Below are 26,489 nucleotides of genomic sequence, written 5' to 3' on the forward strand. Positions count from 1 at the left end.
CTTGAAATTCAACCTTAATTATCAGGCCGCTTAACTCAGTTGGTAGAGTATCTGATTCCAGTCCAGAAAGTCGAGCGTTCAAATCGCTCAGTGGTCATTTTTTCCAGACCGTCCACATAAGTATGACATTAATCACACGAATTTTTTGAACACCGCTCCATTGTAGCCTTGAAGACTTTTTGTTTGCCATGGTTCCTCTAGACTGGACAAAAATAGAAAAGGAACCAGGGCTTAAGTATAATCGGATCACACACTACGACACTGATAGAAACCTAGCCGAATCTATGCAGCACCAACTACTCACAATTTGACGCTCTGTTGAATAGACCCTTTAAGAATGAAGTGGTGATGATACAGGCATTCAAAGTTTGAAGAGACGGCTAGTAAGCACGGGTAGAAGAGATATAACCGAGACAACTATGCAGTACTCATTACTTGAGACTCGGGTATGCACATTTTGATTCCATGTATGTGGCTGGCTTGGCAGTTTGCGATAAAGGAAGACGGTTAACTGAGCTCGTTAGTCCATATGCGAATTAGTAAATCTCCGCGGCGATTGCACCCCCGCGGGCCACGGTAAAATGATATCAGTGGATCAGATCCCCTCAGACGAAATAGATAAAGCGAGTAACTTGCTCCATTCTATGATTGAAAACCTGCAAGTAACATACACAGCACTTTAACATAATCTTATCACCTTTCCGACTTTATATTCACTCAAGCAACATGGTGCCCGGGATTACTGCAGACGACAGAAAGACGGCGATTATTCCATCGAACAGCGTCGAGCCGCCCACTTTGTACCAAGGGTTGAATCAAGCAGAACTTCAACAAAAGACCGAAAAATACCTCCTCAACTATGGCACCAAGTTTAACAAAGATGTCATCTGTGGCAGCAGAGGTCTTTACGTCTACACAGCCTCGGGGCATAAAGTTCTGGACTGGACCTCGGGGCAAATGTCCTGCCTCCTAGGTCACGGCCATCCAGAAATCGTGAAAGTGATTGCAGATCATGCAGCATCCCTGGACCACCTTTTTTCCGGAATGGTATCGCCTCCCGTCATCAGCCTGGGCGAGCGACTCTCCAATCTCCTCCCACCAGGACTGGATAAAGGCTTCTTTCTCTCCACAGGTGGTGAGAGCAACGAAGCGGCAATCAAAATGGCCAAGATGTACACCGGAAAGTTCGAGGTCGTCGGTCTCGGCGCCAGCTGGCACGGCATGACTGCGCAGGCCCTAGGCACGCAGTATCATTTCGGTCGCAAAGGCTAAGGTCCTTTGATGCTGGGTATGTTCATGCTCCCGGCTCCAAACGCATACCGCTCCATTTTCCGTCGACCCGATGGCTCATATGACTGGGAAACCGAGATGGAATACGGATGGAACATGATCGATATGCAGTCTTGTGGCTCGCTCGCTGCTTGTATCGTGGAATGTATCCAGTCATCAGCCGGAATGCATGTCCTACCACCTGGGTATCTGGCTGCACTGAAAAAGCAGTGTGAGAAGCGTGGGATGCTTCTGATTGTCGACGAGGCCCAGACAGGGGTCGGTCGCTGCGGTGATATCATGGCCATCAGTCATGAAAATGTCGTTCCTGATATTCTTACACTCAGCAAAACTCTGGGCAATGGTCTCCCGCTGAGTGCGGTTGTTACTAGTGCTGAGATCGAACGTGTTTGTGCTGAGCGCGATTATTGCTTCTACACTACCCACGTCAATGACCCTCTGCCCGCCGCCGTGGGCGACAAGGTCCTCGAGATCGTCGTGCGCGATCAGCTAGTTGATCACTCTCGGGAAATGGGCAAGGTGCTTCATGATGGACTGCACAAGTTGAAGGAAAAGTACGGATGTATCGGTGACGTGCGTGGACGCGGGCTCATGGCTGGCGTCGAGATTGTTGAGAGTCGCGAAACGAAGGCCCCAGCTATCGCCCTCGGAAAGGCCATCGGCGACCGCGCTTATGAGCTGGGCGTCTGGGCCAATCTGAGCAGTCACCCCAGCTTTGGAGGTACTTTTAGGATCGCGCCTCCGATCACCATAACCAAGGATCAGATCCTGAGCGGTTTGGAAGTTTTCGAGAAGGCATTTGCTACTACCCCAGGCACTCTGCCTCTTTAGATAGCAGGACATTGTTTATATTGCAGACGCTTCACAATCACATACTTTGCAACGTATCCCAAATACTTGGGAACAATTCATCTATAAATGTCGTATCCGGGACTAAATGCTGCCGAGCCTCTGTAGTCAAATCCTCTGATGGCACACTAATAGGCGGAGAGGTCCGGAGTTTTTCAACCAATTCCGAGTGCTGAGCAAGACAGATATCCCCAAGATCCCACCCAAAGTTCTTTTGATGCGATCTTAGAGATGCTAAGAATTCGTCTGCCATTTGGAGAGACGTACTTTGGGAAAGTCCAGTAGCTGACTGTTCCGTTTCAAGGGCGCAGCGTATCAAGAAAGTGACCGTGGAAACAAACGTGAATGCAGCAACTGGAAGCCAAAAATCCCCCAGTTGAGCCGGTTCGAGTTCCTGGACCAGGATCACGATATCTTCTGCTATTCGTCGGGCATCCATGGTTTGATTCGCGAGTTGCTCAGTGTTATAATCGGGTCGCTGTCTTTCTCTGTCTAAATAGATTCTTCGTAAGAGGAGTCTAACGGCGAGGTAGGCAAGGCGTAAGTTGGATGCCCCTGGGATTTCCAAACTCAGTCCTCGGATGACGATTTTGCGGACGTCTCCTGTCAGGGTCTCGATCCATTTGTTCAGCTCCAAATCAAGGTTTCTCTCCGGCCCGTCCAGGCCGATGTTGTAAACGTGCTCAAGGCAGTGATCAAGCACTTCTGTAAGATGCACGAGAGCTATGAATGCACCATGTGCCTTTTTGTGTTGTCCATGAAAAGAGAGATATTCTTCTGTTGGGATGGGGACATCGTATTGTGTCCGTCGGATGTGAGGTGGTGTACCATATGCAAGACTCGACCTGAATAAACTCACATTAGTTTAAAACACTGACAATCAAATTAACTGAGGATTTTATCTTACCAGCGATCATGGACGAGCATCGACCACCAAATCTTCATTCTCAGATGCTTTTCCGCCTGCGGTATATCCCATGGGAGTGGATTTCGATTTAGTCCCAATGAATGGCAAAGAGCGACTGCTGAGCCCAGTTGAATGCCATTCCCAATCATAGAAGTAGTCGGACGACCACCGATATTCAGAAGGATCGCGGTGATAGTTGACAGTCCAGGGGCGAGATGTAGCTCGGAGTACAAAGCCTCCGAGGCCAGATTCCATATGAACCGACCGTCCGGACATCGTACCTGTGATAGCTCAGGGTCATGCCGCCAGAAAACCAGCATGTGCCCATATAAACATGAGAGAAACGCGGGGGAGATGCGGCCTCTAGCGTTGATATACTGTTCACGGAACGTATTCTCATCCAACAATGGGAAGCACGGGTTTACTTTATTGAGGTACCTAGTGTTTGCGCCAAGTCAGCTTCCGATGCACACACAAATGCTGTTCTAGAGATCACCTACATATCGACCAGATGAAGAGCCCAGGGCTCTATCAGCTTCTCGATTACCTGCAGCTTATGTAGCACAGGATTTGAATTGAGCACCATTCCCAGTGGCCGCTTTTGCACTTTTGTGAAAACTATCGGAGATGAGGAGCTGCCAAGCTCCACTGGACGAATGGCTCGCATTCCTCGATTTCCTGGTATGTTAGATAGGTAGTCCGCTAAGATGTGGTTATCGCCCATGACAGCTGGGCCGAGTATATGTGGGTTGTCATCGTCTGCCTCTAAAGACAGAGCTGTATCTTGAACTGCTTGGTTTTGGGGCCATACGGCACCGATGAACTGCGAGGATGAATTGCCGGTAGAAAATGGGCCATCGGAAAGAGGGAGTGTTTGCACGGCGGGGAAACTGAATGACGGTATTGTTCGTGGTGTTGGCGTTGGGTTGCTTAATTCACCGGAAAATTCTGCAGTTCCGATATTTTGCCTTTGGCTTCTCCTAGGCGTTCTATGCGACGTTTTTCGTCGTTTGTCGGCGGGGAAGAAGCACTCCGTGCCGTGGGCGCGGCACGTCATGCATGCCGACGAGTGGGCTTCAATCGTACAGCGCGACTTTCGTCGCCGACAAGCAATACATGCTGGCCTAACGTGGGACTGGTAGGGTCGTTCTTTCCCACCTTCCATCTGGTTTGTGTTGGCGCTGCGATGAAGCAAAGAAGCGCCGCGGAGATTTGATATTGCGAGGTGTTGGCCAAATTCCGTGTGCTTTCTTTCAGCCGTCTTAAAAAAATTGTGCAATGGCGTTCCTGGTTTCCTTTTCGCGTCTGTTGTGTCTCTACTTCGTAGTCTGTATACTTTTCACGTTGAACCTGGCCATTAGTGATCCTTTTTTGAAGTTCGTCGCAAAAAGAGATCGGGAAACAACCAAAAAAGAGGGGCCCAGCCGGGACTCGAACCCGGGACCTCGCGCAGACTTCTTTGGGTTTCATCCCAAGAAGGACTTCAGTTTCATCCGAAGCGCGAATCATACCGCTAGACCACTGGGCCGTGGTTCGTTGAAGAGAGATGATTTTTGCGAGTCTTATCATACCAAAAACACCACGTTTCAGGGAGAAGGCGGCAAAATTTGGGACTTTTTCACATACTATCGAGTTGTCACGACCTCCAGCACTGGAGCTGCACAATGGATCCCTCTGCCTACCAGGACCCTAACCATGTGGCCTTGCTATGCATAGCACATAGGTCAAGAAGCCTGACGACGCTGGAAGAGACGCAATGGATGTCGACCAGATGAACATGCTATCGCCGGAGCAGGAGATCGCGCGCCTCGAAGTACGGCTAGCCCAAGACGAACGCGCTGCAGCTATCCGCGGACGCATGGAGAGACTGCAGCAGGACAAGATTGCATGCAACGCACGACATGCACAAGATGCAATGCCTCCACCAGCCCAACTCTTGTTTACAGCGCAAGAACGCATCTCCCCGACCCGAAGCATAAGACAACCGACAGAGAATGACGAGACTGCACAACGAGCCGTGTGCGCCTTACCAATGCACTCGGCCGGCGTCGAGAAAGGTGCTCAGATGACCGCATCAGCATGCGCATATAGCCGGGAATTAACCTGCTCGCAGAATCAGCGGACACGAACCAGAGACATCGTGCGTCGGGCGACACCAACCATTATATTGGGCCAGTTCAGCGACGAGCAGTATGCGCATTTGGGACCAACACCAGGGACGTAGGTATAATCAGGAACCTCGTCCAGTCGGTTGACATACCGTCTATAGTACCCAGCGGCAGGATTACCAAGGGCAATATACGCAGGGACAGCAAAATTTCTCATCATCGCGATGTTCTCAAGACATTGAGAGAGGATGAGGGCATCCTCGCAGGAAGAAAAGGGGATACACCATCTACTAACGGGCAGACGAGCATCAAAGAAATGGGCTATCAAAGAACCTACGGACTAGCTATTCTGGTTGAATCAATCAGAAGCACGTATGCTATTTGTAAGGCGAGCGATCAAAGAGCTCTCATTTCGAACCATTATGGTTGGACCAATCAGAGAGGGCGCAGGGTCATCTGTTATTTTCATCTGTCCACCCTACGCCAGAGGGCTACGAGGGCGCAGCCCATGAGAGAGATATATATAATGTCGCAACCTCCAGCACTAGAGCTGCGCGGGGTGGAACTCATCCATCCCGTGATTTTTCCCGCCGTAATTCGGGTCTTTTCCCCATAGACTAGTTCAGTGTTCTAATTCTACTCAGCAAATTTTAATGCCCTTCCCACATACGTGGCGTGAGTTAACCAATGAACTCTGATTTATCAAATTTGTTGGATATTAGCCTGAAAAATGAGACATATATATCCGCGGTTCGCTATGCGTCCGGTCGGACGAGCATCTTCTGTAGATCTTGTCTATAATATATCCCCTCGTCGCTCAGCCTATCATTTGAATATATTTACCACAAAGTGTGTTGCATATATATCAAGCATCGGATCTGGCATTCGCATGTAATCTAGCTACTGTTTAGGTGCAATGTGCATAATCTAGGTAGTCAGTCGTTTCACACAACAGACACCAAGAACCGCTGTCCTCTCGCTTTCCTCTCACTTTCCTCTCACTTTCCTCTCGCTTTCCTCTCGCTTTCCTCTCGCTTTCCTCTCGCTTTCCTCTCGCTTTCCTCTCGCTTTCCTCTCAAGTTTCTCTTGTATTTCCACCCCTGACGACTTTCTCGTGTCACTGAGGTCTCGAATCACTGATCTTGCCAGTCAATTAGTCAACATGAATCACTGCTATCGTCTACTAGCTGCATCCTTGAATCACTAAGGTCTATATCATCGAGAAGCTGTCACTTTCCCCAATTATAGCCCATACACTTCTGCTTCGACCAGAGCGGCTCTTTGCGTTCGCTGATCGCTACAGTCAACCTAAACCATAGACCTGAATATGCAATCTTGTTACCTTCGAACCCTTGTCCTCTATTATGTGTCCAATTTATATCTTCTTGTTTTCCCCTGGTCGTCTTCGGGATCCGTCTCTTGAAAGCTCATGCGAACCATTTCACGGATGTCTCGGTCGACACCAAGTGCTTTCTAGTAAATGCTATCACTCGTCGAGGCACTTGTATTCTGCGTCGTGGTTTCATCCTCGCGATCTGTCTGTTCCCAGGTTAGCCTCTGGCCTCACTTGTGCTGTAGTTCGACTGGAAGACTCACTTCGGTTCCCGAACTCTTAAGCTTCTCATTCAGAGAGCTCTTGAACTTCTCAATCAGAGGGAGCAATCGATTGACTTTCTCAAGCTCTACCTCGGGCAGATAGTCTTTCGGATCAGGGAGAAAGAGATCCCCGAAGATGTGGATCTGCCGGCTTGACATGTTCGTCAGGTGAACAGGCAGGTCAAATGGCCCCTCGCTCGATGAATTGGTGACGGAAATGGCCGAAGAAAGATGAAAATAAGGGTGTCCTCAATGGACTCGCGAATACCTTGCCTGCTCGGGACGAGCAGCGTGAGAACAGGTTTCCGTAGTGTCAGGCGAGGCAAAGAACTCTCTAGATCTGTGAATGTAGTCTTGGAGAGGAGGGATACGAGATAGGTGGAGATTGGTAGGGGAGACTGGGTAAAGAGGATGATAAATTCAGAAATGAAGCGAGGCCCTGAGCTGATGGAGAGGGGGAAAATATTTACTGACGATGGAAGATTCCATAGTTCCGAGACAGCATGCGTATTCAGAGACCGATGTGTCAACATTTCACACACTCTCTTGTTTCTAATGAGTAGTATCCACGGCCTTAGTGCTGCGAACCTTTCACTTTGATGCCGTAGAATACATGTACGTATGGTCTTCGTGACCCTTCTCTCCTTCCCTTTTCCGTGTTTCGCCACAAATACGAATGTTGGTGTAGCCGAAACGATGTCCGATACCACAGAGATAAATACTGGAGCTGTTGTGGCACGCGTTTCGAGTAACTTGTCCAAGCAGGTGACGATTACTTTCCTCACATCGTGTAGGGCCGCGTCTCGTGTCTGTTGTGTTTGATCCATGTCCTAAATCAGATCCGACAGTTGGTTACTTGCAGCCATTGACTCTACACCGGACGCTATGGTTGGAAACGGAACCGGACCTTTTCTTTAACATCTTGGGGGTATTTAGTACTTCGCATCGGTCTTCAATAAGAGTACTAATCGCATTAGGCGATGCCGGCTGTCGGAGCAGCGCTCTGTGGCTAGGGGAGACTGATGAGTTTGTTTCAATTTTACAGCAAAGCAAGAGCTTTAAGAGAGCAAGTGAGTTTCATGATAATTAAGTAAAGATAGTAAATAGGAGGTATCGTGACGCTGAGATTCAATAAATCTCAATGGACATAAAAGCCGCATCTCATTGATGTATGGCGGCAAAGTACCAAAACACCAAACGTTGCTGTATCAGTCAATCCAGTTACAATTTGATGCGTTTTACAGAGCGAGAGCAAGGCCCAGGATACCAGCAGCGCCGGCCAGGCTCATGGCAATACCGCCGGTAGCAGCGGGGGCACCAGCAGTGGAGGTGGAAGATCCACTAGTGGTGGACTTGGAACCGGAGCCGGAGGAGCTGCCGTGAGAGGTGGAGGTGGAAGTGGAGGTAGTCATGGTCATGGTGGAAATAGCCATGGAGGATGAGCCAGATGATCCAATGAGAGGAGTAGAAGAGCCACCGGTGCTGCTAGCGCCGTTCGAGCTCGTAGAGCCGGTGATGGATCCCATGGTAGGCGTGGCGCTTCCGTAGAGACTGGACATCGCCGAAGCCTCGGCCATAGCAGCGGAAGTCTCCCATTGCTTGACACTCTCGGGGAGACTGCTGTACCAGGCGGGAAAAGTGCCCTCAGCGATCTCGCTGTACTGGGCGGAAGCGAAGGCCGCGTCAGTCTCCATGCTCAAGAGCCAGGAAGTCGGGATGGCCGTCGACAGGACGGCCTGGATCGAAGAGGGAGGCACAGGGACGTCGAGGAAGTAGCCAGAGTCATCATCACCAGAGGACGCAGAGCTGCTTGAGCTGGACTGGGCAATAGCCGCGGTGGCAAATAGGAGAGCAGCGAGGGACTTGTACTGCATGATGACGGTATTTGGGTGTTTATAAAGTAGAACAAAGGGCGGTGTCAAAGGGTATTTTGATAGTGAAGAGGATGTGAAGAACTTGGGGGAAAACCGGAAAACAATTATCGGGAGCAAAGAAGCATTAAATACCAAGGTAGCAGTGCCACTGCGCCTAAAATTAACCCAGAACCCGTGAGGCTCTTGTTTTTCCTCGCCAAGGTAGCAGCGGAGTCTGAGGGTTCTTTCCCTTTCGTTTTGACGCTATGGGCGTTAGCTCCACCGTGAGGCCAATCACTGTTCGTCTGCCCCCAAGACCGAGCGTTTAAGAGAGTTTTGGGTCGAAAGAGGACAAAGGGCCCCGAATAATCAGGGCCGGCGGCCCCGGCCCCTGCGCCCCGTTTTCATGATGAGCTATGGCTTCGCCACATCGTGCGCTATGATTCAAACCCGGTTAGTCTGCTGAAAAGAGCCCCAATGATTCATGGAATCCGGATCCAGATAGAGGATACCTCGGAGTCTCCGGGTAGGCTCTCTTCCAGCTCATTTTCGTCGCGTTGCAGGTAGCGCACCCGAATCTAGGGCGAGCGCTGTCCACGCGGCAGCGAACCTCCAGTTGCCATGTTTTGCCCCAACCTTGAATCATCCACGTCTCAATGGCCCCCGAATCCAATGGGGGGCCAAAGGGTGCCATTCATGACATCACGCCCTGGGGGGGTCGATTCGAAGATCCCAAAATAAGATGCAGCATACCCACGATGGCAAGTGCGAGAGAAGATTGGCCCGCCTTCCCGCATCAGCTCTCATTCGATTCGCCAAGAGACCCAACCATCAGTCCCGCCGCCAGGTTGAACCGCGCTTTGTTTGGTTCATGGCTGCTTTGCTTGCGACGCTCTGCAAACTGTCCGTCAAATCGTAGTAGAGCTGTCGTCGGCTACAGACCGAGGTAAACAGTCCTGGTCACATTCGGTTAGGTAAACCCTTCCCCGCCCTCTTCATAGCGACGTCTTACCATACTATCATGACGTGGCCGCTTTAGTGTCTCCCTTGCCAAGCTTGCGTTGGGGAATAAATTGCCTGATAATTCCCAACTCGACCCCAGATGGGCTTACGTTGCATCTGACGTGGTCGATCGGATTATCTGCATCGATACGAGTGTGTTGCGACAAAGCCACAGAGAACACGAGTGCCAGAAACCCCGTGTTCGTTAAAAGAAGCTAACGACGTTGCTTATGGGTAGTGCTTAGGTCGCACAACAGCGATTCGCTCTAAATAGAGGGGTCCTCCTCGAGTTCACAGGAAAGCTTTCATGAAGCAACACATGGATATCGCCATGGATTCCTACACTTGGCGGTGAAATATCTACATGAAAGAATTGAGCAATGCCTTCGCTTCTAATGTCTCTCCCGAATATGTCTGATGTCTCCACAGGCACATCTATTGGACATTGGACTAAGCTTTGGAAACCAGTCGATTTTTCAATCGCGCAATGAACAAGAATTCGCTGCGCATTAGGCACGATTCATTGGCGATAACCGTAGTGCCACTCTGAAGTCGCAATATCCTCGCGGATCTTGTAAGCGGCCTCGGCCTCCTCCAAAACATCCATGTCGACAGACACAATCCTCATTCCCTCCTCGCTATTCTCAAACCTCTCAACGCGCCCTAAGAATGGCATCGCTACCTGAGAGAGTCCGGCATATCCTTCCTCCGGTGGCCCTGCAACATTGCAAAACACCACCGCAGCAGTATTCTCAAATGCCCTGCTAACGACAGCCGCATCCACAAAGTCGCCTTCAGACTTGGGGTTGCGCTTCATTCCAACTTCCCCTGCATCGCTGTACTTCCAGAACGCAGGCACAATAACCATCTTAGCGCCCTGTACGATAAGCTCTCTAAAGGCTTCAGGAAACGCCAAGTCCCAACAGATCAGAAGCCCGACTTTGCCCAAGGGTGTGTCGAACGCGATGTGGCGGGTTTCGTTTTTAGATCCCTTGACATAGCCCCGTTCCGAGTGCCAGAGGTTCTTTTTCTCGTATTTCCCACAGATAGCACCGGTGTTGTCGATGAAGTATGCAGCGTTGACGATCGTGTTATCGTCATGTAGTTCGCCCAGTGATCCCGGCACAACGCAGATATTTAGTTCTTTGGCTATTGCGCAGTATGCGTCGAGGTATTTCTGCCAGTTGGCGCATCTCTGCCTGATTGAGAGGTCGTGGCTGGGGAAGAAGTCGGCGAGGTGGTATTCCGGGAGAACGGCTAACTGTGCGCCAGAGTCTGCTGCTTCTTTGATGAATTTTAAGGCTCTTTGGTGATTTGATTCGATCTCGTTTTCCTTGACATAACGCATCAGCCTTTAAACTTCAACTGGGGGTTGACCTAGATTTCGGCGCACGCACTTTGGGGTGAAGTTGTATGACAGCGATTTTGCACGTCTTCATTATGAAGATTGATGACCAAAGGGTATGCTTGAAATTATGAATGATGGCGATAATCAAATGTTTTAGAGAGAAGCTTCAATGGGTGGGTACCGTGATGGCCTTTTAATACCTCGGAAATCGGAACCAATTCCATCCCCTTTGCCTTCCCCGCATGTCCTTGACCTTCCCCAACGAATAAGTCTTTATCGCTTGCCTATCAACTATCTCGGAAATCCAGTCAATGTGACCCAAGCACAGACATCATCGGTAGGTTGGCTAGTTTGCCTCGCCTAGATGTTTTCGACCTAAGGATGGGTCGGCGGCTGCCCGCGGGAACCGACGGAGTTTTTGAAAGATTCTACACTCCAAGAAGGCATCTACTCCAACTGTTTCTTCAAATCTATAGGTGGAAATGGGAATTGCGTATATCATTGAAAGCTTGGTGAGACTATTTTCAAACCTCCCCAATAAACAAATGTTAACCCGCTTAAGCTGACTCAAAATGTTTTCTGAGTACTAAAATGACGATACCTGCCTGCACTCTTCACTCTGAACGTCTTTCCATAATAGATGAAAATAAGGTTCCCAAGCATAATCACTCCCACAATCAAGCCGAATGTCACATAGAACCAAGTCAAGCCGACACGGTCGCACCATGGCTGAAGAGCAAAGACAAACATGGTAGAAATGAGATTGCGAATGACAGTGACACTAACGATCGAGTCCGCAATGATCTGATAAGTTGCATGTCAGTGGCACAATCTTCAAATTCGAAGAGAAACATTCAATATAAGACTTACATCAGTGTATGAATCGGTAAGATAGGTCAGCGCAGCACTGCTAGCTGGAACGACCCCGAATGAGCTGACTCCAAGTCCAAATGCTGGAAGAAGCCAATGCGACCCATTATTAAGACCGATTCCAAACATGAAAAGGCCCGCTGGAACAAACGGGGTAAATGCTAGACAAAGCCAAAGCCGCATCTCCGGTTCAAAGATGCCTCCGTTTCTTTTTGCGAGGTAGATGGCGATCTTGTCGCTCAACGGTCCTGTGATTAGAGTCGCAATGCTCGTTCCAATGAAGGGCGGAAGTCCCATAAGACCGATTTGTGCGGAACCAAAGTTGTAAGGTGGGAGTGTCATGACTGTAGAGAGTGTTGTTACAGGAACTGTCGTGCATGCAGTCATGATGCCGTATTCGAGAGCCATGTAGAAGACGCCTGGAATGCTGAACATGATTAAGAAGGGCTGGTAGCTGTGCTTGGCGAACTGGCCGAATGATATTGGTGAATTGGCCCACAGTGCCAGCTTTTTCCAGTAGGTTTTCTTGGGAATGGAGTAATCGATTTGGACAGCCTCGGGCTGAGGTCCATCAAGGGTGATGTCCAGAGTTTTTGAAGGCAGCGCTTCAGAGTCTTCTTTACCACTGTTCGATGCCGGAGCCAGCTTCTGGTGGACGGGAATGCCGTCAATGGTCTCGGCATAGAACATAGTCTCCTCGTAGAAGAAAAGGAGAGCCACGAGGCCAAATCCTAAGAGAATAGCCATCCACCACCAGACCCATCTCCAACCTTGGGAAAGAGTAATGTATCCACCGGCAAGCGGTGCTAGAGTCACACCAACCGTCGTAAACCAGAAGTAGATAGTGTTCATCATGCCGCGCTCGTGAACAAAGTAGACATCAGCCACTGTCATTTGAACCAGAACTTCTGCCAGGGCTCCAACGATGCAGCTCAGAATATTGGTCAGCATTAAATCTGCCACATTCTGCATCCTCGCGCACCAGACGCTGACTCCACACTGAACGGCAGTGCTAAGGACGTAGACTGGTCGTCTTCCGAACTTGAGGGCGAAGGGTACGAGAATCACGGCACCGATGCACAGTGATCCGCAGCCGGCGGCATAACTATCGTTCAGTAGGCCGAAGCTGAAGCCCAGGTCTGCGTTTACTGAGCCCCAAGTGACTGTGGCGACATCGATGCTGGGCCAATCAGTATGGTATGCCGATATTTAGAGAGGGGGTGTACACTCACAATGCCAGGACCATCATCACATAGTAGGAAACAAATGCAAAGTTCAGGTGTTTCCTCCATTGTGGCCAGTTCTGATCGGTCGCAATGTTAGCTATCTGGATGGATGACGTTTAGCAATAGGATTTCATCACTGACCAGGGGATCGTTTGGATCATTTGTCGGTTTTGGCTCAAGAATCACCTCCGCGGAATCACCCGAGGGCGTGATGTCTGTTCAAAGCATTGTTGGTCAATCAAGGACGTGATATTCAAACGCAGATTCACCCACCCTCAAGTTTAACCGTTCCTGGAGGCCAGGCAGGGTCTATTGTATGTGGAGACATTCTCAGAATATTTAGCCTTGCTCGTCAAGACAGGAGAAATTGTCGAAGAACGAAGGAGTTGCACCGTAGGTCAAGGACGGAGTCAGTGCCATTTTATCATCCCCATGATGTACATTCATCCTCAGCCACGTTATGGTGATTCGATACCTGTCTTATCATCATCGCTTGTAGAAGCTGAAGCTCTAGCCATTCACGATCGGAGATCAGGCGTCAAAGTGGAATGCGGCTTTTCTTAAAGAGGAAGTTTGAAGCAACGGCCAATAAAGGGATTGAACGGAGACAAACTTATCGTCCTTATCCTGGGCTTTAATGCGGGGATTAGCCTTGCGAGAAACGGGACCTGGGGTAATGTGATTTACCTAAGCCTACCGAGCTGCTGGATGATCCGAGGTCTTGGACCTCGGAACCGAAATGAGGACTGATAAGATACATTCTAGAGGTTGTGTAAGTCAACAGCACACCCTGAACCAAATGGATTTTATTTCCATGGAGTGTCATTATAGGACCTAGGAGATTCGTATAAGGGAAACAATCGCCGCTTGCTCATAATATCTGGTGAAGAGCGTTCTAGGTCCTGAGAGAGTCAAGGTTCGCTCGTATTTCCATATCTGAGCCAAGGACCGGTCTGATTGAATATCCTCCAAATTGGAGAAATAGTTCAAACAGGGAACCGCTATTTCATACCAAGGGCATAATTTCTTGACGATTGCTGGTCTCGTTATCTCTCGTCGAAGCCATTGGACCCACTTTGTATTTGAAGTCTGACCAATTGCGTCAAATTGCGCAGCGCAATGTCGGCTAACTGACTTCAGCCAATCGCTACGAAATAGCTCGGTCTACGTCTACGATAACGATGTCCAGTTCTCATCGGCAGATGCCTCGCATCTTTCCCGCGGATCTCTTAGCTCATAGTCGTTGTGAATATGTCAAGAGATCTCTCATCCTCACGTGCCGTTTTGATCTCCAGCCTCAGTTGCTCACAATAGGAAAGTCCTCCCGAATACCCCACGTTCCCATTCCTCTTTAAATATCGTCTCAAATCAGCGAATCGTCCTTCATCATCGAGAAGATCAGCCCAATCTGCAAATTCAACCATGACATCCGTTTTCAGAAACGGTCGGGTTTTCGTCGCCTCGTCATCGGCCAGTGACGGTGACAACTTCGCAGAGTGCATGATCATCGAGAATGACCGCATTGCCTATGTCGGTCCTGAGATCAAGATCCCGGAAGGTGCTACAGTCGTTGATTTGAACAATCGCGTCGTTGTTCCAGGATTCGTCGACGGCCACGTTCATATTCTGCATCATGGCCAATCCCTCCGGAAAGCGAATCTCATTGAATGCACTTCCCTCGAGCAGATCCGGGAAGTGATCAAGACGTATGCCCAAGAACACCCGTCGGCACCACGCATTCTCTGCCGAGGGTGGATCCAATCGTCCACCAATGGAGTCGCTCTAGCTAGCATGCTCGACGATCTTGATTCGCGACCTATCTACATTGACGCTTTCGATCTCCACTCGATGTGGTGCAACTCAGCTGCACTCGAGGAAATGGGTTCTAGCACTTGGGCAGATCTCCCCGGTGGTACTATTCACCGTGATAAGGATGGGAAGCCCTCAGGTCTCCTGGATGAATCCGCTGTCATCAACAATGCGTGGCCTTTCTTGGACAGACTCTACTCGACAGAAGATAAATTGAGCGCCTTGAACACCGCAGTCGAGGGATACACGGCCGCCGGCTATACCGGACTTATCGACATGGCCATGGACGACAGCACATGGGAGATTTTGAACATGTATCGCCGCAACAAAGGAATCCCATTCCACGTCGGAGTCCACTGGCTCGTCCCATTCTCAAACGACCAACAAGCCAACCTCCGCTACGTGGACCGAGCCATCGAGCTCAAGAAGCAGTACACGGACCCCGAGTTTACCGTCGTTGGAATTAAACTCATCTGCGACGGCGTCGTTGATGGATGTACCGCCGCTCTGATGCAGCCATACTCTGGAAAATCCTCCCTAGTGGACCCGATCTGGCCCGAGGACATGTTGCGAGAGGTAGTCGAATACGCCGACAAAGCCGGACTTCAATGCGCCATCCACGCCATCGGCGACCTAGCAGTCCACCAGGCAATCGACGTCCTATCACAGGTTGGCACGCCCGGCCGTCGGCACAGAATCGAGCACCTCGAAATGACCACCTCCGAAGATGCGAAGCGACTAGGCCAACTAGGAATCACCGCATCCGTCCAACCAGTCCACTCAGACCCAATGCTCTTCAAGGCATGGCCTACTCTAATCGGCGAACACCGATGCAAACGGGCTTTCGCGTACAAGGAGTTCCTAGACGGAGGCGCTCCTCTCGCCATTGGAACGGATTCTCCTACTGCTCGACACTTCCCCTTCCCTAATCTGTACAATGCCACTACCAGGCGTTCGGCTCTTGAGCCGGAGACTACGAACACTGTTAATTCTCATTTTGCGATGAGCTTGGCCCAGGCGGCTACTGCTGCTAGTAATGGCTCGGCCTATGCGCGCTTTGCTGATTCTTGGACTGGAAGTTTGAAGGAGGGATTGAATGCGGACTTCTTGGTGGTTGATATGGAGTGGTCGCCGGAGAAGCTCCTGGAGGCGAAGGTTTGCCAGACTTGGTATCGGGGAAAGAAGGTATTTGATTCGGCTGCTGCGACATCATAGTACTGCAGCTTTGAAATTGTATAGAAAAGTAGTTGATATAATAAATCTCAAGACACCGGGTCGAAAGAATTCTTTCAAGCATTCTCTTCTTCCATATTATGTCTAAATGGCAACCTGAAATTATGAACTTGCTCGTGAATGAGTCTAGAGCCAGTTAAGCATAATTAACGCTGGTCAGATCCATGGGATACAGTTGACGCGGGGTAGGTAGAGCATCATTGTGACATCACCAGTCAATTTCTATGGTAGGAATAAGAACAATCCAATCTCCTCATGTTTTCATTAATTTCATTCTGCATATAATATATTTCGTATTCTGGCTTGGAAACGGTCATAATGAAAAGTATTCACGCCAATTTGTCGCGGAGTTTGCAAGCATTTCCAATATTACGAAACCATATCGACGAATGTAGATGGTTGGCGTTTGAAGCTCCAGTTTAGTCCTCGGGTCTGCGAGGCTCGTACTGAGTCGCATGTTCCAAAAAGTTCTCGGAGTATACGGGTCCTTGAGATCCTCTCGTTAGTCCTCAATATCAAGCTAGATTGTGCGGAAGGGCCAGGAGGCGGAAAATCAAAAGGGCGATCAGCGACGTACCTCGTACGGGATTCTGCTCAGAACTGTGCTCTGTGGAGTTGTAAAGATCCTCAAGGGCATGTTCGTGAGCTAGTTCAGCGCACATGGCTTTGGGGGAGCTGGAATATCGTGCAAGTTAGAAGAGGGTCAAGAGGTGGGGAGTTCGCAAGAGGACATCGACTTACGGAGCCACGTTTCGATCGGTGATTATGTCCAGATCGTTCATATCATGGGTTTGTGTGCTCTTATCACTGTTACTGTCCAGTGAGTTGCGCTTCTGTAAGACGGTGGGATCGATTGGGTTGTGGTTGAGGTTAGTGCCGACCATTTTGAGTGTTTTAGTCCGATGGGTTTGAGAGACAGGTTGAGAGTTGACCGGGTAGTTCACAGAGAAGATATTCTGTAGATTTGAAAGTAATGGTTTCTCAAGAAAAAAAAAGATGGGGGAGGAGAGTAAGGTATTTAACTTCTGATCATGTGCGGGGGGAAGCTTGGGACATGGGAACGAATGTGGCAAGCTATGATATAACCACTGTAAGTGTAACCTATGAGCAACCACGCATGCTTCTAGCCCCCTTTTTGCTAATATACGTGGGATATCAAAATAATTTCTATCTTGATTAGCATGTTATACAAGAGTCTTTCACAAGCTCCTCAATATCAAGCTTGTGGTGGGCCACTGCGGAGCCGCGATTTCCGCGCTATGCGGCCAAGTGGAGTTGACAGCGCAAAGAAATGTGGTTTCAATTTAGTTTTCTCATTTCATAATTAAATAACTTTCTCCCTCAATTCATCGATATCACTGCTCTGTCAGGTTTTGTCTGGCGCGGTAAAGTGAGTAAGAATGTAGATCGCCTCCGATCGCCGTTCCAGGGTCCTGGTCGGCCAACACTTGCGCGAGCTTTCACCATTTTGTGAGGGTGATCACCCTCCAAAAACTACAGGTTAGAAAATACAGTCACTTTTAAGGCTACGAGGATCTAGAATAAATCTAGACAAGCGGCGCGCACAATGCTGTGCATTTGATTGGAATATATCTGCCCAAGTATGGATCGCAGCCTCGTTAGAGTGAGCTCAAACCTGCCTGTCATGTCACGTGACTCATATAGCGCACCCGTGCACTTAGCCTCGGCCTTCCTATACAGTTCAAAGCAGCAAAGGTATTGGAAACGGGTTTATTTGACCATCTACTTGAAACTGTCTACGACCCGCCACCCTCTCGGCAAGTCTCGGCACGATGCCCCGGCCTCGCACCTCGCATTGACAGCAACGAGCACAACCGAGTCCGAAGTCTAGAACTTAGCTTGCACAGAGATCTCACAAAAAAGACCCCGAAGAGGCAAAGCTATGACTAAAAGATACTCCAAAGCGACCAATCCATGCGACAGCAAGCCCAACCAAGCGTATGCCAAGATCTCAGTGTCAACAACTTGGAGAAATGCGGAGTAGCGGGGTGCAGCAAAGCCTTTGCGTTTAGCAAATGGATTCTTATAAGAGTAATAGCCATGATCAACTAGTCTTGCTGAATCGACGAACCACATGCGACGTGACGAGGGTCTTTCCATGGCCCATCCGCGCTAGTCCTAAAATGGTCACTATCTCGAGAGAACGGGCTCGGTGGGTTCGCGAACCCAGAATTAGACCGATGAGGCTTCTTTGCGTTAAGACGGTGCAAGCGAAAATTTTTCTTTCTTATGCTACTCTTCATTTAAACTGAATGCGTCGCTCCATGCGTTGTTGCTCCTAGATCAAGGCTTTGTGGCGATCTATAGCGACTGCGAGATCATTTTTTGGGACGGAAGAGTGACCTCATTATCTAAATTCCCCGCCTGGACAAACAAAGGAGCACAAGGATAACGCAGCTCCGGGTGGATTGGATTAGGTCCGGAGTGCTTCGCTGAAGCCGCGAGCAGATATGGTGTTCTTGCGTGGCGATGTATCTGGCGAGCCTGATCAGACAATCAGTATGGATCGACATGATGTTGCTTACAGAGTGAGCCGGTGCTAACAATTGCCAGACCACAAAGAACCCGGTAGCAATGTCGAAGTTGTCGACTGGGATGGGCCGCGGGACCGCGGCAATCCATATAACTGGTCTCTGCGAAGGAAGTGGACGCTTACTCTGCTTGCTGTCTTTGCCACTTTTATCACGATGGTGAATGGCACGATCATCACCGTTGCACACGCCACTATTAACGAGGAGTTTGGCATCTCTGACGCCTCTTTTCCCAACTCATATTGGCCTGTCACGTCATGGGCTATGGGTGGCGCCCTCTCATCGTTTCTCATCTTGCCGCTCATGGAAGACTTCGGTGTGCGGCGGGTATTCCTGGGCACTTATTTGATCTTCATCTGTTTTGTGATCCCTCAAGCCCTCGCACAAAACTTTGCCACGCTGATCGTGACGCGGTTCTTCGCTGGTAGCTGCGTCGCTATTCTGTCCAACACTGCTGCCACGGTCATCGGAAATCTCTGGGACACGGAGCGGAACCGTAACGTGCCCGTCAGTCTGTATATTGTGTTCTATCTGGCGGGTGCAAGTATCGGACCCGTCATCGGGGCACCTATTTACCAATTCCTCGGATGGAGATGGATCAGTTACTTGCAGCTGATTTGGTATGGTGCCCTCTTCCCAGTGTATGCGTTCTTGTTCAAGGAGTGCCGAGGTGTCGCGATTCTGGGACAGCGCGCAAAGAAACTGCGGAAGGAAGGGAGGCTGGCGTATACCCAGCATGAGATTGACAGCGAAGGGACGCCGATGGTGACGATGGTAGCTCGCAGCGCATCGCGGCCTCTGTTGATGTTCTTCACCGAGTCGGTGGTGTTCTTTTCGGCTTTGTGGTCTGCATTCACTGTTGGTACATTGTACCTGTTCACGCAGTCAGTTGAGCAGGTGTTCACGGGTCTCTATGGTTGGACACCTGCACAGGCTGGGTATGTTCAAGCCGCCATCGTGATCGGAGAGTGTGTGGGTTGGGTAGGGACACTCTTCTCCGGAAGCCTCTATTTCAATTCTGCTTCCCGAAACAAAGAAGTCCCAGGCACTCCCATTCCCGAAGCGAGACTGTATCTCGCCATTGTGGGAGGTGTGTTTGGAATCTCTGGCGGAATGTTCACCTACGCTTGGACATCTTACCCCGACCTGCCCTGGATTGCACCCGCCATCGGTCTCGGCATGGTGGGAGCGGGCAGTGTCATCGTTGTAACGGGTCTCGCGGACTACGTCGTCGACGCATACAGCAAATATGCAGGGAGTGCAGTCGGAATCATCGTCACCGGAGAGAATACACTTTCAGGTTTCCTTCCTATGGCTGCGATGAGCATGTACTCCACTCTTGGTTTCAACTGGGCCAGCACACTGCTTGCATTCATCGCATTGGCCCTGTCTCTTGCACCGATTTTGTTAATTGTCTTCGGACAGAAGATCCGGGAAAGAAGCCCGTTCATGAAAGAAGCAATGCTGGAGAAGAGACGAAAGAGCATCGACTCCGTCTAACGGCGTGCGTCTCGCTTGTACATAGTTTGTCAATAACATCATAGAAATGACTTATGACACGATGGAAATGTCCTTGCTGAAAAAAAATCTATCGTCGGTAATTACTCGCCTAATTTGCTCAGTGTATCAAAAAAACAAAACAAAACAGGCTTTTCCCCTCGTGCCCACGTGAACCCACGTTGAAGAAGGTTCACCGGGCGTAAAGTGGACTCGCACTATTGGAAAATCCAGTTCATGAGGCTCGCAAATGATTTGAGTTTTGTGAACAAGGTGGAGATTCTCGTGTTATATCTGAAACCGGTTAACCGTGTTTGAAAGTGAACACTTGCAGAAACACGCGGGCTGAACCTTAATCCATGGATGCATGGCAGTCACAATGATATTGTCGGCAATACTAACCGTTGATCAACGCCCACCGGCTTCAAGTCCACCGAGTCAGGAGACTTGGAAAGGGGTGGGATACTTTTGAACTACGGAGCGTGGAAGCGACGGGCATGAGAACGATGGGACGGAGATTTTCCAGAATGTGGTTTAGAATGTCCGGGCATCCACTACCTCGGACCACGCTACCTCCCTAGACGCCACGTTCTCAAGGCTTATCTGTAGTCCTGCCGGACCGGCAATCGAGACTGTCAATGATATGAAGTGTGAATGTAAACCCGTTGTCGATCACGGTGTGAGGTCATGTCTCCATACAATACGGAACCCGTCGGTTTTGCGAAACACTACGGAGTCTCGGTAGATATACCGCGACACTCAGAAAAAGATCGTCTGGATCAGAGGTCAATGGATGGCCCATGGTACACGCAGGATGCCGTCTTCTTGACCTTCCTTAAGCGGCGTACTGCAGCATCATGGGCTCCTCACTCAGCCACTGGATTTGGTAAAACGTGAGACCAACGGCCCACGCCCTCGACAAGGTTAGCAGATACTGTAGAACTTCGAGATCGTTTCAGGGCGGACGATCAAACAAGGCACCCGGCACCCGGCACCAAGCACCATGTGCCCCGTGCTCGTCCCCTTTATCCCGAGAGCTCCAGGGGCTTCGATTTCGAAAACTCGACCGAGAGTCTATTACTCCGTATTGCTCGTCCACTCCACCCGGGCAAAAGGATTCAACCGTGCGCCTTCCTCGATCCGGCAAAGCTCTGCGAGTCGGTTCGCTACTCCGCAAAAATGTAAGACACGGCTTGGTCTAGTTCGTCGACATCATCGTCTGCACAGGTCTTGATCAGGCTCGACACGAGCCGGTGATCGTGTTGGAGGATGAAACATCAAACGTCGAGCCCCTTTAAGCCCCTTTCGCATCCTGAGCTCCACAGCACCAAGATCCGAAAGACGGGAGCGGATGGCCTCGTAGGTAGAATAGGTCGTATTTGCATCAAGATCCGAAAGACGGGAGCAGATAGCCTCGAAGGTGGAATTGGACGTATTTTTGGTCGGTCGCAAAAATGGGCCAGGTTGATAGTGCCTCGGTCTCCATAGCAGTTGCAACTACAGTAGCGCGGTGGGAAAAAGCGAGAAACGCAAAAAGGTTTCTCCGAGACGAGAAAAGTGAAAAGTTGCCGGCCCTTCTGGACCGTGGTGCACGGTATGTATTACCCATCCACGGTGACCGGTTGCCAAGCTTTCTCATCCGACTTGTTTGGCCTCGCGACCATGGAATCGACCATGGAATAAAGGGCTACATGGTCTGGGCGTGCAGATCTTCATACTGTAAACGGCGTCGATCGAGAAAATGAAAACCCATGAATACGACTATGTAGAGTTTTTGACGTGTAAAGGGGATAAGGGGGTCAAGTACTACAGTACTACAGTATACTCCGTACTGCATGCACTCCAAATTAGCGCAACGGGAATTCAGGTACAGTTCTGACGGGAGAATCTCGGGGGGGGGATAAACAGAGCATGCCACCCAAGCATAGACTCCATTTTGGACGCATCCGTTCTGATCTGTCGTGCAGACCAGGATGTGCCGGAAAGCCGGAAAGCGATCAGCTCCAGCCACAACCGTGTGCTGTATACAGCGGAGCAAGGGGGTGGGGGAGGATTCGGAGAAATAGTGACAGTGACATTAGCACAGATGAGACGGGAAAAGGGGCCGGTTTCAACGGGGCTCAATGGCCAGGAGGGATGCATGTAAGCGCCCACCGGGAGATCTGAAACAACCAGCCAGGTGCTTCAGGTCCCGGCGCCTTTGACTTGCGAGCGCGTTCTTGGCACACCCTCGGTGTCTCCACAAGCGGAGCAGTTTGTGGAAAGAGAAGGTGATCCCCTCGACAATGCACAGACATCGGTCCCGTCACCCAGTGAGCAGACACTATACTCTGTACATGTAAACCCCCCGGGACATTCGACACGGGACACGTCGAATTACCGTTGAGGGGCGATCATCTTCCGAAAGGCACTCGTCCTGGGGGACGAGGGGAAAGGCGCTAACATGGCCCTGGTCGCTTCTCTGCCCAATTTTCCCCAATTCTCATTATTTCTATATTTTTATTAATCGCAAAGAAGAGCAGCTCCGAGCACGAATCATAACGCAGGCCCCGCCTCCACCGAACGACAGGGACACCCGAGTGGCCCACGGTGGAGGATCTGGGTATTCCCTGGTACGTTACCCGCTTGTACCTGTAAATTATGACCGGTGGCCCCCATTTCCGGCCCCCATCCCTGTAATATATACCTGTCGTAACTGCCGCCTTCCCCCAGCGGTTCTGCTCTAATAATAATAATCACTGACGTCTATCGCTCCCCCCCCTTCTTCTTCTCTCCTCCCGCTCATCAAAACTTCTTCACCTTCGTTTCTTTCCGCTGTGCGAATTCAGAGGCTTAGCCGGCTGGTCCAGTTCAATCTCTGACGTCCTTTCTTTGCTACTCTTTGTCCCGACTGAGGCTGGTACCTCTGTTTCTCTCCGAATCCTCGCGTCCGATCGTGAATCAAGATCCCTTTGCGCCCTGTCTATCGCGTCCCGTCATCCGACTCTCCCCCCGAGGGCCCTTGTTTATCGCGCTTCTCATCCGACCCCCGTCGACTCACCTCTCTCTGCACGGTGAGTGCTTTTTGCGACTTCTTTGAATGTCTCGAACAGAGTCAGGAACAGGTCTGAAGCACTTGCTTTGACCCTCCTTTGTTCGCGATCAACCTTATCTATCCGCTTCTTCCCGGTCGGAGCTGATGTATACCCCATAGAGCGCGCGTGGAAACAATGTATCCCCAACCGGGTGCCCCTATGGCACCGCCACAAAAACCGGAAACTTTCATGCTGTCGACCGAAGCGCAGCAAAGCCTCCCGCATGATGCGCAGGTCGCCCTCCAGCAAGTGGATAACCGTACGTCATGCAACGATCGTTCGACAACCTCTTTGAAGCTCGTGTTGACACAATCCAGTCAAATACTTTCTCCTGTCAGCCCCCGTCGACTGGCAACCCGATCAGCTCATTCGTCGTTTCCTCCTTCCAACCGGCGACTATGTCTCCTGTGTCCTCTGGTTAGTGCGAGCGACAACCGCTGAAGCCCTCCGGAAGCTGGACTAATCCGGATTTCTTGCAGGAGCAACCTCTTCCATATCTCGGGTACCGACATCGTGCGATGCCTCGCTTTTCGATTCCAGGCATTCGGCCGCCCCGTCAAGAACTCCAAGAAGTTTGAAGAAGGCATTTTCTCCGACCTGCGCAATCTCAAGGCCGGAACCGACGCGAGCCTGGAGGAGCCCAAGAGCGGGTTCCTGGACTTCCTGTACAAGAACAACTGCATTCGCACCCAGAAGAAGCAGAAGGTTTTCTACTGGTACAGCGTCCCGCACGATCGATTGTTCCTGGACGCGCTGGAGCGCGACCTGAAGCGCGAGAAGATGGGCCAGGAAGCGACCACGGTCGCCGTCGGCGAGCCTGCCATGTCTTTCGAATTCGACTCGTCCCAGTCCCTGTACGAGCAATTGACCAAGGCTCAACAAGCGAACTCGTCCTCGTTTGCTGCCCACGCAAGTACGACATATGGTCAGCCCAACTCTCCCGTTGTTCGGACCGTTGACGCAATGCCTCCTCCGCAGATGGCTCCCCCAGCGATTCCGCTACTCCAGGACGATTCGGGTCACCCTCCGATGTACAGCCACCCGCCGATGCCCCTTTCGAACAACCTGGTCCAGAGCATCATTAAGCGTGAGCAGGACTACGGCCCCATTCAGTATGATCGCAACGGAATGCCGTTCTCCCGCATCCACCACCGCCATTCCTCCATGCCCACCTTCTACGAGTACTCGCCCGCTCCGTCCTTCGTTTCCTCTCAGTACGAGGACTACAGCAATCGCGGTCTGTCCTTCGAGCCTGTCACCCCTCCTCCGCACTCGATTGGTCTCGGGACGGAGCCTGCCTATATTGCGAACGAAGACACCGGCCTCTACAGTGCGATCCCGGACCTGTCTAGTGCGGGTCATGCGCCGTATAACCCTATGATGCAGCTGCCGCCGTCTAATTTTGCCGCTGCCGGTCACTACCCTGCCGCTTCTCGGTCGTTTTCTTCCAGCGCCTACTCAGCCATTGAGGGATCTCCGACCTACAAGCAGCGCAGGCGACGACCGTCAGTGACCCCGGGTCCCTCGAATGGCACCCCCGGTGTCATGTGTACATCTCAGCCTCCATCCGCACAGCCTTCCAACTACGCTGCCCACCGGCCCAGCGACCTTCGACGCTCCGTGTCCAGCTCTGTGGCTCCCGTTGCCGAGGGCGATGAGTCTCACCATGACTTGTCGCGTACGTACCCGAGTGCAATGCTACCTCAGAAGGATCTGCTTCGGGAAATTTCCCGTCATGGAACTCCTCTGCAGAATTTGGACGACAATGTTGACCAGCACTCGGTGCCAATGAGCCACCCTTCCCATGATCTTGCAGCACTCCCCACTAGTGCAGCCATCGGAACAAGCGTTCAAAACAGCACGAGCCGTTCCGATCGCTCAGGTCCTGGCCCCGCTCGTCGAGCTCGAAGCGCCACGATGATGGAATTGGGCCCGTACCCGCACAAGTCACATTCATGCCCTATCCCTTCCTGCGGCAGACTCTTCAAGAGGTTAGAACATCTCAAAAGGTAAGCTCTCCAATCTATTTTTAAACCCGGTCCCTTGCGGGGCCGTCATCTGCACAAATGTGTGGGTGTGATGGTTTCGATTGCCGCCGACTAACTCGGGCGCTTAGACACGTGAGGACCCATACTCAAGAACGCCCATATCCCTGCCCCTACTGCAGCAAGGCCTTCTCGCGTTCTGATAACCTTGCACAGTAAGCTTCCTCCCCAGAAATAGCCGTCGTGGTCAAAACTAACTTTTTTTGTCAGGCACCGTCGCATCCATGAAGCTCAACACGACGGCCAACTGCCCATCGCGCATGACGAAGACCTGGACGAGGCAAACGACTTCGAGTCCGGCGAGGAGTCACCTCCGCCTGCTCCCGCACACACCATGGTCAACATGCCCACGATGACGACCATGGGTTCATCTATGACTATGCCATCGGCCGTGCCGAATATGGTAGCATCTCAGATGATCGCACCCCAACTTCTTCAGCATATGTAAGCGTTATCTTTCGGACCTACAGGTGTGTAGGCGTCCTGATATAGTGTGGTTGTAATTTTTTTCTTTATGTGACATCTGCATGCCATCCTTCCTGTTATTTTCTTTGTTCTCTGTATTTGGACATCTGTGCTTTACGGATCTCTTGCATTATCACCTCGTCTTTGCCCGCGGACAAAGAGCTGTCTGGCGGGTACGGGCACTTGGTCGGTACACTTTCTTCAGGAGGGTCAGGGGTGCACGTTGGGATATGGACATATCCGGTATGCTTCGCTTTTCTGGAATATCGGGTATCTTTCAGGAGGAGCGGGCTAGTGTGACGTCAAGACGGCTTGGGAAATACTATAGAAGTCTAACGAATCTCAATCCATAAAACCGTCAAAATGTTTCCATGATGTTACGCTGTAGTTGGTGAATACGTTGCGTGTTGTTCTAATCATGGAATGGATACGTGATTGTCACGTGAAGTGACGCACTCTGCTCGGAGGTCTCGACCTCCTCACAGCCTCGCAGGAACCACTCGTTCTGTCACTAAAAGAGCCGGGTACGCGGGTGATTCCCGCTGGAAACAATCACACCAAATCCTTAAGCAGCGCGCAATGTCCGGCATTCTGATCTCGGTCTCCTGACTCGACGTCTCGCCACACGGTTCCGACCTCCTGATGTGTCACGCCCCACGCCAAGCTTGCTAGCTGATCATATAACCTTTGCTGAGCGTTGAGGCCTTACCTCCCACCTCCTATTCAGACTGCGGTTATCTAGTTCGTAATTCCCATGATCCACCT

The 26,489-nt window shown here is 50.8% G+C and overlaps 12 protein-coding genes across 12 annotated transcripts; 6 read left to right on the top strand and 6 right to left on the bottom strand.

The window, feature by feature from the left end:
* Positions 1-726: 726 nt before the first annotated feature.
* Positions 727-1,272, top strand: N7498_010310 (Pyridoxal phosphate-dependent transferase major region subdomain 2; the record flags this gene model as incomplete). Its single annotated transcript, XM_058457366.1, has 1 exon — positions 727-1,272. The coding sequence occupies one exon, from the start codon at positions 727-729 to the stop codon at positions 1,270-1,272; it is 546 nt and encodes a 181-aa protein (XP_058304265.1).
* Positions 1,273-1,290: 18 nt separating this feature from the next.
* N7498_010311 (Pyridoxal phosphate-dependent transferase major region subdomain 2) lies at positions 1,291-2,121 on the top strand (the record flags this gene model as incomplete). Its single annotated transcript, XM_058457367.1, has 1 exon — positions 1,291-2,121. One exon carries the CDS (start codon positions 1,291-1,293, stop codon positions 2,119-2,121), a length of 831 nt encoding a protein of 276 aa, XP_058304266.1.
* A 37-nt stretch (positions 2,122-2,158) lies between these two features.
* On the bottom strand, positions 2,159-4,211 carry N7498_010312 (transcriptional regulator family TF; the record flags this gene model as incomplete). The annotated part of the gene is made up of 3 exons (XM_058457368.1): positions 2,159-2,984; positions 3,047-3,484; positions 3,547-4,211. 3 exons carry the CDS (start codon positions 4,209-4,211, stop codon positions 2,159-2,161), a joined length of 1,929 nt encoding a protein of 642 aa, XP_058304267.1.
* Positions 4,212-4,802: 591 nt separating this feature from the next.
* Positions 4,803-5,270, top strand: N7498_010313 (uncharacterized protein; the record flags this gene model as incomplete). Its single annotated transcript, XM_058457369.1, has 1 exon — positions 4,803-5,270. The coding sequence occupies one exon, from the start codon at positions 4,803-4,805 to the stop codon at positions 5,268-5,270; it is 468 nt and encodes a 155-aa protein (XP_058304268.1).
* A 1,357-nt stretch (positions 5,271-6,627) lies between these two features.
* N7498_010314 (uncharacterized protein) lies at positions 6,628-6,909 on the bottom strand (the record flags this gene model as incomplete). Its single annotated transcript, XM_058457370.1, has 2 exons — positions 6,628-6,693; positions 6,751-6,909. 2 exons carry the CDS (start codon positions 6,907-6,909, stop codon positions 6,628-6,630), a joined length of 225 nt encoding a protein of 74 aa, XP_058304269.1.
* A 1,079-nt stretch (positions 6,910-7,988) lies between these two features.
* Positions 7,989-8,624, bottom strand: N7498_010315 (uncharacterized protein; the record flags this gene model as incomplete). The annotated part of the gene is made up of 1 exon (XM_058457371.1): positions 7,989-8,624. One exon carries the CDS (start codon positions 8,622-8,624, stop codon positions 7,989-7,991), a length of 636 nt encoding a protein of 211 aa, XP_058304270.1.
* Positions 8,625-10,125: 1,501 nt separating this feature from the next.
* On the bottom strand, positions 10,126-11,044 carry N7498_010316 (carbon-nitrogen hydrolase family protein; the record flags this gene model as incomplete). The annotated part of the gene is made up of 2 exons (XM_058457372.1): positions 10,126-10,938; positions 11,003-11,044. The coding sequence occupies 2 exons, from the start codon at positions 11,042-11,044 to the stop codon at positions 10,126-10,128; spliced, it is 855 nt and encodes a 284-aa protein (XP_058304271.1).
* Positions 11,045-11,520: 476 nt separating this feature from the next.
* Positions 11,521-13,377, bottom strand: N7498_010317 (uncharacterized protein; the record flags this gene model as incomplete). The annotated part of the gene is made up of 5 exons (XM_058457373.1): positions 11,521-11,757; positions 11,824-13,003; positions 13,056-13,150; positions 13,191-13,264; positions 13,323-13,377. 5 exons carry the CDS (start codon positions 13,375-13,377, stop codon positions 11,521-11,523), a joined length of 1,641 nt encoding a protein of 546 aa, XP_058304272.1.
* A 1,094-nt stretch (positions 13,378-14,471) lies between these two features.
* Positions 14,472-16,073, top strand: N7498_010318 (amidohydrolase; the record flags this gene model as incomplete). The annotated part of the gene is made up of 1 exon (XM_058457374.1): positions 14,472-16,073. The coding sequence occupies one exon, from the start codon at positions 14,472-14,474 to the stop codon at positions 16,071-16,073; it is 1,602 nt and encodes a 533-aa protein (XP_058304273.1).
* A 437-nt stretch (positions 16,074-16,510) lies between these two features.
* N7498_010319 (uncharacterized protein) lies at positions 16,511-16,975 on the bottom strand (the record flags this gene model as incomplete). The annotated part of the gene is made up of 3 exons (XM_058457375.1): positions 16,511-16,578; positions 16,669-16,766; positions 16,833-16,975. The coding sequence occupies 3 exons, from the start codon at positions 16,973-16,975 to the stop codon at positions 16,511-16,513; spliced, it is 309 nt and encodes a 102-aa protein (XP_058304274.1).
* A 1,587-nt stretch (positions 16,976-18,562) lies between these two features.
* Positions 18,563-20,143, top strand: N7498_010320 (uncharacterized protein; the record flags this gene model as incomplete). Its single annotated transcript, XM_058457376.1, has 2 exons — positions 18,563-18,611; positions 18,666-20,143. 2 exons carry the CDS (start codon positions 18,563-18,565, stop codon positions 20,141-20,143), a joined length of 1,527 nt encoding a protein of 508 aa, XP_058304275.1.
* Positions 20,144-23,349: 3,206 nt separating this feature from the next.
* On the top strand, positions 23,350-25,707 carry steA (sexual development transcription factor SteA; the record flags this gene model as incomplete). Its single annotated transcript, XM_058457377.1, has 5 exons — positions 23,350-23,473; positions 23,532-23,631; positions 23,694-25,223; positions 25,331-25,414; positions 25,470-25,707. 5 exons carry the CDS (start codon positions 23,350-23,352, stop codon positions 25,705-25,707), a joined length of 2,076 nt encoding a protein of 691 aa, XP_058304276.1.
* Positions 25,708-26,489: the final 782 nt, after the last annotated feature.

The sequence above is a fragment of the Penicillium cinerascens genome (genome assembly GCF_028974065.1).
Source record: "Penicillium cinerascens strain IBT 15544 chromosome Unknown scaffold_4_segment0_segment1, whole genome shotgun sequence".
Taxonomy (NCBI): domain Eukaryota; kingdom Fungi; phylum Ascomycota; class Eurotiomycetes; order Eurotiales; family Aspergillaceae; genus Penicillium; species Penicillium cinerascens.